Source organism: Impatiens glandulifera, unplaced genomic scaffold, assembly GCF_907164915.1.
Source record: "Impatiens glandulifera unplaced genomic scaffold, dImpGla2.1, whole genome shotgun sequence".
Classification (NCBI taxonomy): Eukaryota; Viridiplantae; Streptophyta; class Magnoliopsida; order Ericales; family Balsaminaceae; genus Impatiens; species Impatiens glandulifera.
This window is the reverse complement of record NW_025919345.1, coordinates 35,119-47,482: the sequence shown is the minus strand read 5'-3', so window position 1 is coordinate 47,482 and position 12,364 is coordinate 35,119. Positions and strand designations below refer to the sequence as shown.

The window sequence follows — 12,364 nt, the reverse complement described above, 5'->3', positions numbered from 1 at the left end:
ATTGACAACTTCTACACATGTTTTGATTCACTATAACTTAAACAAAACAATTTAATTTGTCATTAAATGTATCTATCATATTTGAATATTCATATCTATTGACAAATTAATATGATGATATTATCAAATGATACAAATTATAACCTCAAACAAGGAGTAATCAATTTTTATTTTCAAATGGGAACATCATAATCTAAATATTTATTTTATCACAAACGGTATAAAAGCAGCAGTCCAACAACCGATCTAAATGTTCATTATTGCGTTGTTGAGCGCTAAATATTCATTAAACAATATTTGTATAGATCGATGAAGCCCTAATTTATCACTATAATTTAAACAAGAATTGTTCAAATTATAATAGTATATTATAACTATGTGTTAAGCTTGAAACAATAACTTAGCTTTCCGAGTTCTTGATACTAAGAATCGGGTTCTTGATAGTTGGGACCGAGGGTGGGATTCTATACTCAAGCGCAACGGATATAATGTGAGAAGAGAATTCGAGGTTAAGGATAGAAGAACCAAAGGTGAGAAGAGAAATACTACTAGAATACACCTAGTAGTCCAGGATAGAGGTCCAAGACCGAGAGAATAACTTAGAGTAACAACTTTCACAAGCTTCAATTCATAGCCCAAAAAGTGGGATGGGCATCAGCATTTAAAGCCGTTGAATTACCCAAGAGTATTCGGTTACAAACTTGTTACAACAACTTTCGAAATAACAGAATTCGGTTTGAGAGAAATATAAGAGAAAGGAAACAAAATAAAATTATTAAAAAAACCATAAATTGGCCCATGTGCACCATAGGACCGAGAAAAGGGTGCTGGAAATTGTTCTAGGACCGAGGCCTTGATTGTTGACCCTAACATAATCTCCCCCTTCAAAGTTCGTCGCCCTCGACGAAAAGAACGTGAACTGGTCAGCCTCTAATGCGCATCCTCAAAACTTCAAAAAAGACTATTGCTTCGGTCGGGCTTCAGCAAGTTCAACAAGAGTCCCAACATAGGACCAGACTTCTTAAAAAGCTTTCGGCAGAATCGTTTCAATAGTGGAGCTGGTCGGGTCCTTATAGTCTTCTGCACTGCCAGGTCACTCGCCATTCCGCCCATGTAAGAAATTTTTTTGCACCCAAGGTCGAGTTTTTCATTGTTTAGGGTTGACCTTTGTTGCTACAATGTCGCCAAGACTTGGAGAAAATATATAAAACAATTCTTCCAGCTTCGATTATACTCTATAGTGTTATCAAAAATCCAGGCCAAGACTTTTTCCCGAACCAGCATAACAGGGGCAGCGAAAGAGCCATAGCTTCTAATTATTCTCCTAACTTATGGTCGGTCTTCGGGTTGCTGGAATAGAGCATTGAACACTTCAAATAGTTGTTGGAGATCTTCAGGAATATCTTCCAAGGTCATTGCCGCAAGAGAAACAGTTTGTCCTTCAGGCTTACTTTTTATTTGCACTTTGGCAGCAACACTACTTTCTTCCAAAGTTTTTTCCAACTGGTTACCATGCATCAAAGTGACCTGCGATCAAGGAATCCCCTTTAGGACCGTGGTTATGCCATGTTTCTCATACGAAAGGGTCATCTTTTCGAAGTTCCAAGATGAAAGACCTAAAGTAATCAACCATTCAATACCCAGCACAATATCATATCCGTCCATGGAAATTACCTTCATTTCTGTTTGATAGTCATTTCCTTCCATCGACCATTTCAAATCTTTGAAAATTCTAGAGCATAAAACATTGGATCCATCAACCACTCTAACCGATTGCACCCGGGTTGCTATGCTTTTGTGGCCTATTTTTTTTCCAAAATTCTGATATTGATAAAATTGTGGGTGTTGCCTATATCGATCAGGATAACTACTGGCAGGTTCCCAACTTTGCCAAGAATTTAGAGCGTTTAAAAAGCTTTAGAACCGGTCAATGCATGTAAGGATATGGCTGGTTCTTCCCTTTCCCCGAGCAACGAAGGTAGATCATCCAAAACAGATTCTTGAATGGGTTCTTGGTCTTCTTGATGATTGACCGAGACCATGAATAATCCGGATTTGCACCTATGGTATGGTTGCCATTTTTCATTGCAAGTGTAGCATATGCCCTTCTTTCTCTTTTCATCCATTGAGATCGAGTCTAATTGCTTAACATGGCCCTAGTTTGCACTTGAAGAGGACCCATATGATGAATTCTTGAAGTCGGTATTGGTGCTCGACCCGGCTGTGTTGATATTGGATGGCTTGGGCAGCAACGGTGCTTCAGATCTGTACAGGTGCCCGCTGCACATTAGGGACCGATATGTTGTTTCTTGGACCTTAGCCATGACCATGGCTTCATATAGAGAGTCGGGAAATCGCAACCTGATGCAGTTTGCAATCTTCTCCCTTAGACCGGACAAGTAGCAATCTATGACGTATTCCTTTGGCATGCCGTAGAGTTTTTGAGAGATCGACATGTATCGCAGATTATATTCTTGAACCGACCCAACCTGTTTCAAATTCATCAGCTGTCTCATTGGAGTGTCGTGTATAGAGGGTCCAAATTGCGTCATAAGATCTCTCTTGAACACATCATAAGATAAGGTCTCTATATGGTCTCAATTCTGGAGATAAGATCCATACCACATTCTTGCTTCGCCCGAAAAGTGAATGGGTGCAATTTCTAGTTTCGTGGCATCCCTAGTTTTGTCCACTCTAAAGAATTGCTCGACGGATATTAGTCAGCCCTCCACATCCGACCCATCAAACCGGGAAAAATTGACCTTGGTTAGCCGAGTGGGAGGAACATAGTGTTGGTCGCGGGTTTGGCCAGGGTGCTGGGGCCTAAACGGGGAAGGACCGTGGCAAGAATTATCATCGTAGGGTCTGTGGCGGGGTTCTTGCATATTTCTAGATGTCCCACTCTCAAAGGCTTCCATTCGTTCTTCAGCCGCATCCAATCTTCGGTCTATAGCAGTTTGCATCGCAGCTGTTTGTTGGGATATATTTTCAATAAGGGCCCTGAGCGCATCCATTTTTGAATGCTGGCGAGTTTCTACCATTCCGAGAATCGACCAGCTCTGATACAAATATGTTAAGCTTGAAACAATAACTTAGCTTTCCGAGTTCTTGATACCAAAAATCAGGTTCTTGATAATTGGGACCGAGGGTGGGATTCTATACTAAAGCGCATCGGATATAATGTGAGAAGAGAATTTGAGGTTAAGGAGAGAAGAACCAAAGGTGAGAAGAGAAATATTACTAGAATACACCTAGTAGTCCAGGATAGAGGTCCAAGACCGAGAGAATAACTTAGAGTAACAACTTTCACAAACTTCAATTCATAGCCCAAAAAGTGGGGTGGGCATCAGCATTTAAAGCGGCTGAATTACCCAAGAGTATTCGGTTACAAACTTGTTACAACAACTTTCGAAATAACAGAATTCGGTTTGAGAGAAATATAAGAGAAGGGAAACAAAACAGAATTATTAAACAAAATACATAAACTAACCCATGTGCACCATAGGATCGAGAAAAGGGTGATGTAAATTGTTCTAGGACCGAGCCTTGATTGTAGACCCTAACACTATGTAATTTTTAAGATAGATTGCTTACGGTAATAATAGGAAGACGGAAGACGACGAAAGACGGCGAACGACTAATAGTGAAGGAACGACGAGCGGTCTCAAACGACAGAGAAGCGAAGTGAGGAAGAAGAAAGAAGAAATACATAGTTAATTAAAAATAAGAGTATCAGTAATGGATATGTCATGATTCGTTATAGATGCTCCTTTAATGAGTATTAGTAGCAGTTATATACTTAGCCGTTACAGATATGGCAGCAACATCAGTAACGACCGTCATACAACCGTTACTATTATATCTATAAGTAACAACTCTATGACAATGTTGTTATTAATATTTTTGTCGACAAACTGGAGTATTAGTAACGAGCTTATATAGTTGTTACAAATAATAAATATCAGTAACGACCTTATATAACCGATACAGATAATAGATATAAGTAACGACCATGTAAGGTCGTTACTCATATTCGTTACAAAAGACATTTTTTCTACTAGTGGTAATAGATGTTGATTTTTATAAGAGTTACTAAAAATATATGTGTAACTATATCCTAACATCATTGAGAGACCCTGAGTTCAATCTCGTCAGGCAACAAATTATATACTTGATTAAATGATTAAGTGTGTTGTATATGTTTAACTCTATGATGAACTTATTTTTAACCCAACAAAGTATCATAGGTGATAGACTAATCTATCTGAAAATGATTTTAAAGTATTTTAAGAAAACGAGATAAAGGGTTTGTTTTATAAATATACATGTAGTCAATTATCATCTTTGTTCCTAAATTTTATTAATATTTAACAATAAAATGAAACTGATAAGATTTGAACATAACCTCGGGAATGGGCCAAGTAAGAACTCATCGTCATCATCATCTGTTCCGTCTCTCTCTTCCCCCCGATATCTTCGCCTCTCTGTCTCTGTTTAGCTTAGCCTTACCATGTCTTCCGACACCACACCGGAGCTAGCGGACAATTCCGGAATAGCTACCATAGACGACGTAAATCAACGGAAGATTCAGAATCCGATTCTCTCCCTCTTTCCACACTTGCCAATTTTCAACTTCCTCTTTCAGAATCAGGATTCCACTAAACAGGAAACTACCACACCTGCGAAAGAGGAGACGAAGCAGAAACCTTCCTTTGTCAAGCTTCCGTCTAGTTTGCCGATTGTTCCTTCGCTGAAGGTGGAAGAGGGTGAAGAGTCTGAGCAACCTGAGCAGACGAATCCCGTGGTCTTGTGGCAGGTGGTAAACTCTGTCAAATTCAAAAACTGATCTTTTATTATGAAATGCTGAACGAATTTGAGATTTGTCGATCCCCAATAACTGACTTCCTTAGCCCAAATTGTTTTAGCTGATTATGATGAGGGTTCTGTACCTTACTTAGCCTTAACCCCCTTTAGCTATAGCATAATTTATTTGCCAAATTTCTTTTTTGCATACCATGGTTCCATTTTGGGTAGGATAGTTCTTTCTTCATTCCTTTTAGGTTTAAGCTTGTCTTCTAAAGTCAGCTAATCAAGCAATTAGGGTAATGGTAGACCTGATCACTCTTAAGGAAAGATAACTTTTACAAACAAGGGAAATAGAGAAGAAGAAGAAGAAGAAGGGGTTAAACAAAAATCAAAGAACCTAGAAGAAAGCCTCAAATTAGATTTTCTACTAGGTCAAAGAACTCCAATGCCCTCTATGTTTTTTAAAGGGATGAACATTTTCATTGATCCACGGATTCTCACCTCCACTTTCATCGGTCTCCTGACCATAATTGATGCGAAGAGGCTCGATATAAGGTGGTCCTGCAAAAACAATGTGCTTTTCGATGGGATCATATGCCCTCCTTTATTGCTTGAAGCAAAATATTGGAGGAAAAAACCTTCATCCTTTCTCTCTTGAATCATTGTGTCTGTTGCCTCCTATTCCAAATTCCAGGTCAATCTGTGTTATTGAGGACAGTCATCGATCCATTCATCATAACATTCCGAAGTTGTATCAGACATGACCCAATGATAGTTAAGGGTTGCATAATGTATCAAACAAGGGGGAAATCAAGAAGGATATGGTGGACTGTTAATGATAGTAATAAGATTCAGCTCATATCAGTCGCAAACCAACACTCTCGACTCAATAGGGTTTCGGTCAGCTCCTCTAAATCTGGCACAATTATTATTAGTTATGCATTGAATATTTGTATTTGAAATTCAAATATGCTAATGAGTATTTTCAATAGGAAAGGTAGCATCTAAGATTTTCTCACAATCAAAGTCTTCATCTTCATCCATTTCTCTTTTCTATTGTACACACGTTTGTTGCCTCTGTTGGTGGTGATAATAACCACTTACAATCGCGTTATATTAGTTTCTTTCTTTCTTGGATTGTCTTCTCATTGCTCTTGCAAAGAAAACATGGATTAGCTAGAGCAACATCATTTCCTTTTGAATGATATTATTTTTCAGGTTTATGCTCTTGGAGGAGTGCTTGTTCTAAAGTGGATAATATCAAGATGGCAGGAGAGGAGGTCAAGAAACAAGCCACCTCCACCAGGGGATGATGATCTCTCATGAGACTTTTATCCTAACTAAGGCATGTTAATTACATCCGAGCTTGTCTAAATGTGTCGATTTAGTTAAAAGTTTTAATGTGCGATTGGCGTGTTTCTGTTTCTTGGCCTAATGATTTTGGTCATATACGAGAAGTATTTTTCGTGGTTTTTGTTTGAGAGCTGTAGCTTCTCCATAACTACTTATGATCATGAATCATATTTTGTTTGGTGTTCTTTCATGGGTAAATTGTTTCTCTGTACATTCCAGATTAACTTTATATCGGTTTAAGATTTTTTCTGTCGAAATTCCACACCAACATTGCTAAATATGGGGTTTGTTATTAAAGTAAAAATATGTCTTATTTATATAAGAGATTGTCTATTTATAATACAACAACTCTTAGGCATATAATTTGATATTTTTTTTAGACTTAGAAATACAGATGACAATTGCAAATGTGATTGGATTTTCTTTTACTTTTTGGTTTTGGGGAGTTTTTTAAGGCACAGTTTACATTATATTTAAAAAAAAAATTATTTATTATAAAATAATCTTTTATATAATTTATTATATTTAAAATTTATAATATTATGAAGAAATAAATTTAACTTTTTATAAAATATAAAAATAAATAAATATATTAATAATATTATATATTTACTTAAAGTGAATGAGTGAAATGAGATGTTAAAAGAGTTATGTTGGTAGTATAATACTTCAGTTTTGTATTATTATAATTAAATTTTAATAGATAATAAACTGATTTTATATGATTATATAATATTAATTGGCTTGATTTGTATTTGAAATGAAAGTTCACAATCAATTAGCTTATGTGGGTCAAACTTTGTTCAATTGAATATCACTATTTGAATGAATTGGTGATATTCTAATTTTAATTCTTTTAAGTTTTAAAAATATATAATAAAAATAATTTGAAATTATATTATATGTATTATTGAGATATGGGTCACAACTCATTAGAATGAATAAAATGTCAAGAATTTAACTCATTAGAATGAATAAAATGTCAAGAATTTTGGTTCAATTTTTATTAAGAAAAAAAATAACAAATATCGTTTCAACCTTTCTAAATTTAAAGAAAATTATTGGTTAATAATGTATTCATGTTATAAAATAATAAAATGTTTTTTTTTTTTTATAAATATAAACATTTTTCATAGATGGTAAATTCAAGCTAATGTAATTAAAATTTTCTAAATCATATTTAATTAGAATTTTATTAAAATTATTATTTTAATTCTTAATTTTAAATAATTTAATAAACATAATTATTAAAAAAACAACGAAGATTAATTAATTGGGAGCAATAATCAAAACATAATCAAAATATGCTCACCGTCAAACAGTTTATATTTACAAAATTATAATAATTTTAAAAAAAATCTCATACTAAGGTATTTTATACAATTAATAATTTTATTAAAAAAAGTATTTTAAATATAACAAGCTATATTCCAACTATTGAGATTATTAACTAACTATAATCCTAATATGTGAGTAAAAAAAATTATATATACAGAAGTTAAGTTGTTGATAAGTCTAGTTACATTTGTCTTTTACAATATAACCTTATGCATATTAAAAATATGCAGTGACATTCAATTAAATTGAATATATAAATAATTTATGTTAGTTTAAATTTTTTTAGTTTTTATTTTATAAAATATTGATAGTTGTGTAATTTTTAATTAATTTTTTAATCACATTTTATATTTTGTTTATTATATTTATCTAAATTTAATTGTTTAAGATATTTGATTAAAATTATTATTTTTGATATGTATCATAATTTTTATTCACACTTGTAATATGCAATTTCATCAATTACACAATATTACATTACATTTTTTAAAGTATTCATTTGAAATCTTGATATTTTCTTATTTTCAAATTTTCAATTTTTTTTCTTTTTAGTTACTATTATTGTTTCTTTTATATTCTCGTCTCCTCTCTTTCATTTTCAAATTTATTTCCTTTTATCTTTCGCACGTGCTTATCTTCTTCGTGCAAGTTAATCGTTGTGAATTTTTCGATTTCTGCCACAAATCTTCTCTACATAGATTATCACATCGATTAGAAGTTCACTATCACCACGTATTATCCCATTGGAGTTGTGAATTTCATTTTTCCATTTCTCTAGATTTGCCTTTTTTGGTTCAAGAAACTACGATTTTACTTCACTTCGCGGCATATATTTATACTTATGTCGTGTTATATGAATTGCATGTTCTTTTTTGTCTTACTAGAACTTGCTTACACATCAATACTCGTCTCCTTCTCTGAAAATCGACTAAGAAACAACACTCCTGTTTTTCTTTTCAAATTTTTGGTTTACAACAGGATTTGAGATTACTCTATGCATGGTTCTGATAAGCTATGAATTATGATTCGGTAATGTTTAGATCTAGGGAAGAACACTATCTTAGTAGCAACTTGAGATTGGATAGGATGAGAAGAGATAAGAAGAGAATTGTGATTACAGATCATGCAATCGGATAAATGGGATTAGAATTGTAGAGGAGAATAGGAATTGAGGAGAGTGAGTTATGATTAATCTTAGATTGAAATATTGGTTGAATGCCTTCCATTCTCAGATTGCTTCCTTATTAATCATTCAATTGCTGTAATCTATTTTCCCTCCAAATTTTCCCGTCAAAACCATTTACAACTGTACAACCCAACTTCTTTTCCCACCTTTTATTTAACTACTAAAATATAAAAAGCTTACTGTTAAAACAATTTATTTGTAAAATAACTGCCGACGATTATACCCACAAGCTTATTCTAGGGCTTACAACTCTAATTCTCAATTCCCTTCATAACATTAACTTCTCCATCACATCTTGTTTGACCACGAACAAGTTGAGAATCAGAAGCAATTTTCCCCACTGACAACACAAAATCAGGATAACGATCCATCAACTGAGATTCTTTGTCCCATGTTGTATCATCATCGGAGGAATTAGACCATCTAATCAATAATTGGCACACGTTAATTCCCTCTTTCCACACCACTTTTTCATTCAGAATAGCCACAAGTTTTAAAGCATAATTAGTGTATAAGATTAAAATATGAGGAGTAGTCAAGAGAACACCTACTATTTTCTTCAGTTGTGAAACATGTATAATACTGTTCATTCGTGATATTGAGGAATGTCCAACTTATATACAACTTTTCCAATTTTCCACCACCAGAAAGGGTCCATAGAATTTTGGACTAAGTTTGTACATTTTCCTCGAATTGACAATTGTCGATCTGGCTGTAATTTAACAAACACCCAATCCCTTACTTCATACACACAGTTCACCCATTTTTTGTCAGCTTGTTGTTTCATGCGGTTTTGGGCTCTTTGAAGATGAAATTTCAGCATCTTAAGGGATTCTTCCCTAGTAGATAGGCTACGATCAACTGCTTCTACTTTTGATTCTCCAACCAAATAAGGATAATTTAATGATGAAGGTTGTCCATATACAATCTCATATAGTGATGATAAAGTTGTCGAGTGAAAGTTGGTATTGTACCACCATTTCGCTAAAGAAAGCCAAGTTACCCATGACTTAGGATTTTGGCCAGCCATATAACGTAAATACGTTTCCAAACTCCGGTTGACTACCTCAGTTTGACCATTAATTTGTGGATGATATGCCAATGACATGGCTTGTTTAATGTCCTTCATCTTACATTATTCTCTCTAGAATATACTTACAAAGATCTTGTCCCTATCACTAAAAATAGTTAAGAGCATACCATGGAGCTTAAAAATATTGTCAAGGAATACCTAAGAAATTGTACTTGTTGAATATGGATGTCAAAGACTAATGAAATGTGACATCTTTGAAAGTTTGTCTACTACCACCAAAATTGTTGAGTACCCATTAAATTTAGGCAACCCCTCGATGAAATCCATAGATATGTCGTTCCCGATTGACTTAGGAATAGAAAAAGGTTGAAGAAAACCTTTGTAACCTTGAGTTTCTCATTTTTGTTTTTGGCAAACATCACAATTTCTTACGAATTCTCGGACATCTCGTTCCAATCCTTGCCAATGATAAGTTTGTCGAAGTTCTGACAATTACCATCACCCTCGAATGTCCACCCACCGCTGAGTAATTGTGCATTGTAGAAATTATATAGTTTCTCAACCCTTGGTTAACACCTATTACAATCCTTCCTTCCTTTCTCAGTTGTTGATTAATGAAAGTAGTGTCCCAAATACTCAAAACTCATTAGCAATTCTTTGAAATTCCAACTTATACTATAAGAGTTGATAACCATTCCCCTCTAAGAATGATATCATATTTTAGAATTGATAATACTCTAGCATTTATAACGAACTCAACCCCTTGAGAAAACCATTTAAGACCAACGCATTCACTGTTACCATTAGTTGTTCAATAGTAGTCATTAAAAACTCAGTATTACAAAGTACCGGAGGGTTCACAAAATTATGAGTGCTACCTGAATCTATTAGTATATACACACTGTTGTTTTCCACCATACCGTTAACCTTCATGGTTTCAAAGTTCTGACCTCCTTCTATGTTAAACAAAGGTGTTTGTTCCAGGATTTCTTCATTTCCGTATTCAGCTACCTCCTCCAATTGTACATTTTCTTCACACACATCAATATTCATAATAATCGGTCTAGTTTTACACATGTGTCCATATTCCCATTTTTCTTTTCAATTAAAACATTGATTCCACTTTCTTCGTTCATCCATGGTTTTCTGGTCCAAATTAGTCTTCCTAGGATTCTGACTGATTGCTACGGTTATGAATTACACTATTACTACTCGAAGTACCAGAATTTTGCGTACCTGGTCCAAGGGAGACTCCACTACTATTATTCCTATTGCCAAATGCAGGTTTCCTCGGTGTAGGAAAAAGTGGACTTCCCTTATTAGATAAGTACCCTCTTCACGCCAATAATTAACATAATGCCTCTTGTAATTTCTGATTAGTCCTTTCCTACAGCTTGGTCATGCCCATAGCTTCCGATAAAAATTTTGGTTTCTGAATTCTAATAGGATTAGCTATTTATTCTCTTAAACCATTTAGATAGTCTTTAATGGAATATTCTTCAGTTAGATGAGGGAGTTTATAGATCACATCCAGATAACACTTACCATACTCCTTAACTGTTGTCGTTTGCTTGAGATCCTTCTATTCGTCTAAAGGATCATCGAATTCGCTTGGACCAAATTCTTTTAGAACAAATGTTCTTAACTCTATCCAAGTCATAGCTCGTCCAGGTAGTCGGTGTTGTAGATATGAGCTAAACCAGAAGCGAGCTCATCCATACAAGTGTGCACAAGCATACTCCAATTCGGACTCTTCTAACGTTCGATCCACTTAGAAAAACATCTTTACTCCATAGATCCAGTCATCTACCTCATCGCCATTAAACTTTGGAAAATTCATCTTCAAAAGTCTCGTCGGTGGTTGGTACATATGATCCCGATAGTCTTGATCACCATTCTGATTTATTGCTTCTTCAGCTCGCTTGCGATCGGGAAAATTGTCGCCTCGGAAGTCTCTTTCCTCTACACCTCCTAGTTCACGATTATTGCTACCTTATGCTGGAGTTAAACGTCTAATTTCCACGTCCATGGAAGCCATTAGTGCTTTAATCCAATCGAAGCGAGCATCCTGCGCCGACAATCATTTGTCATGTGCCTGACTACGACTTCAAATTTCGTTCAATTCCCCTTCCATACGTGTTTCCACCATTATGTCAAGAAAGGTTCTCTGATACTAGTGATAAGATATGAATTAGGATTCAGTAATGTTTAGATCTAGGGCAGGACAATACCATATTAAAAACTTGAGATTGGATAGGATGAGAAGAGATAAGAAGAGAATTGTGATTATAGATCCTATAATCGGATAGATGGGATTTGATTTGTAGAGGAGAATAGGAATTGTGGAGAGAGAGTTATAACTAATCTTAGATTGAAATATTGGTTGAATGTCTTTCATTCTCAGATTGTTGTCTTCTTAATCATTCAATTGTTGTAACATCTTTTTTCTCCAAGTTTTTCCACCAAAACCAGTTACAGCTGTCATGTCCAACCCAACTTCTTTTCCCACCTTTTATTTAACTACTAAAATATAAAAAGTTTTTTTATTAAAACAACTTATTTGTAAAATAACTGCCGATGATTATAACCGCTAGCTTATTCTAGGGCTTACATTCCTAATTCTCAATTTCCTTCGTAATAGATTCTTT

General features: G+C 34.6%; 2 protein-coding genes across 2 annotated transcripts; one reads left to right on the top strand and one right to left on the bottom strand.

Annotated features, from left to right (window-relative positions):
* The first annotated feature begins 4,406 nt into the window (after window positions 1–4,406).
* Window positions 4,407–6,544, top strand: LOC124917830. The gene is made up of 2 exons (XM_047458128.1): window positions 4,407–4,816; window positions 6,025–6,544. The coding sequence occupies exons 1-2, from the start codon at window positions 4,511–4,513 to the stop codon at window positions 6,130–6,132; spliced, it is 414 nt and encodes a 137-aa protein (XP_047314084.1). The 5' UTR covers window positions 4,407–4,510; the 3' UTR covers window positions 6,133–6,544.
* A 2,725-nt stretch (window positions 6,545–9,269) lies between these two features.
* Window positions 9,270–9,713, bottom strand: LOC124917827. Its single transcript, XM_047458126.1, has one exon. It carries the CDS (start codon window positions 9,711–9,713, stop codon window positions 9,270–9,272), a length of 444 nt encoding a protein of 147 aa, XP_047314082.1.
* Between the last annotated feature and the right edge of the window lie 2,651 nt (window positions 9,714–12,364).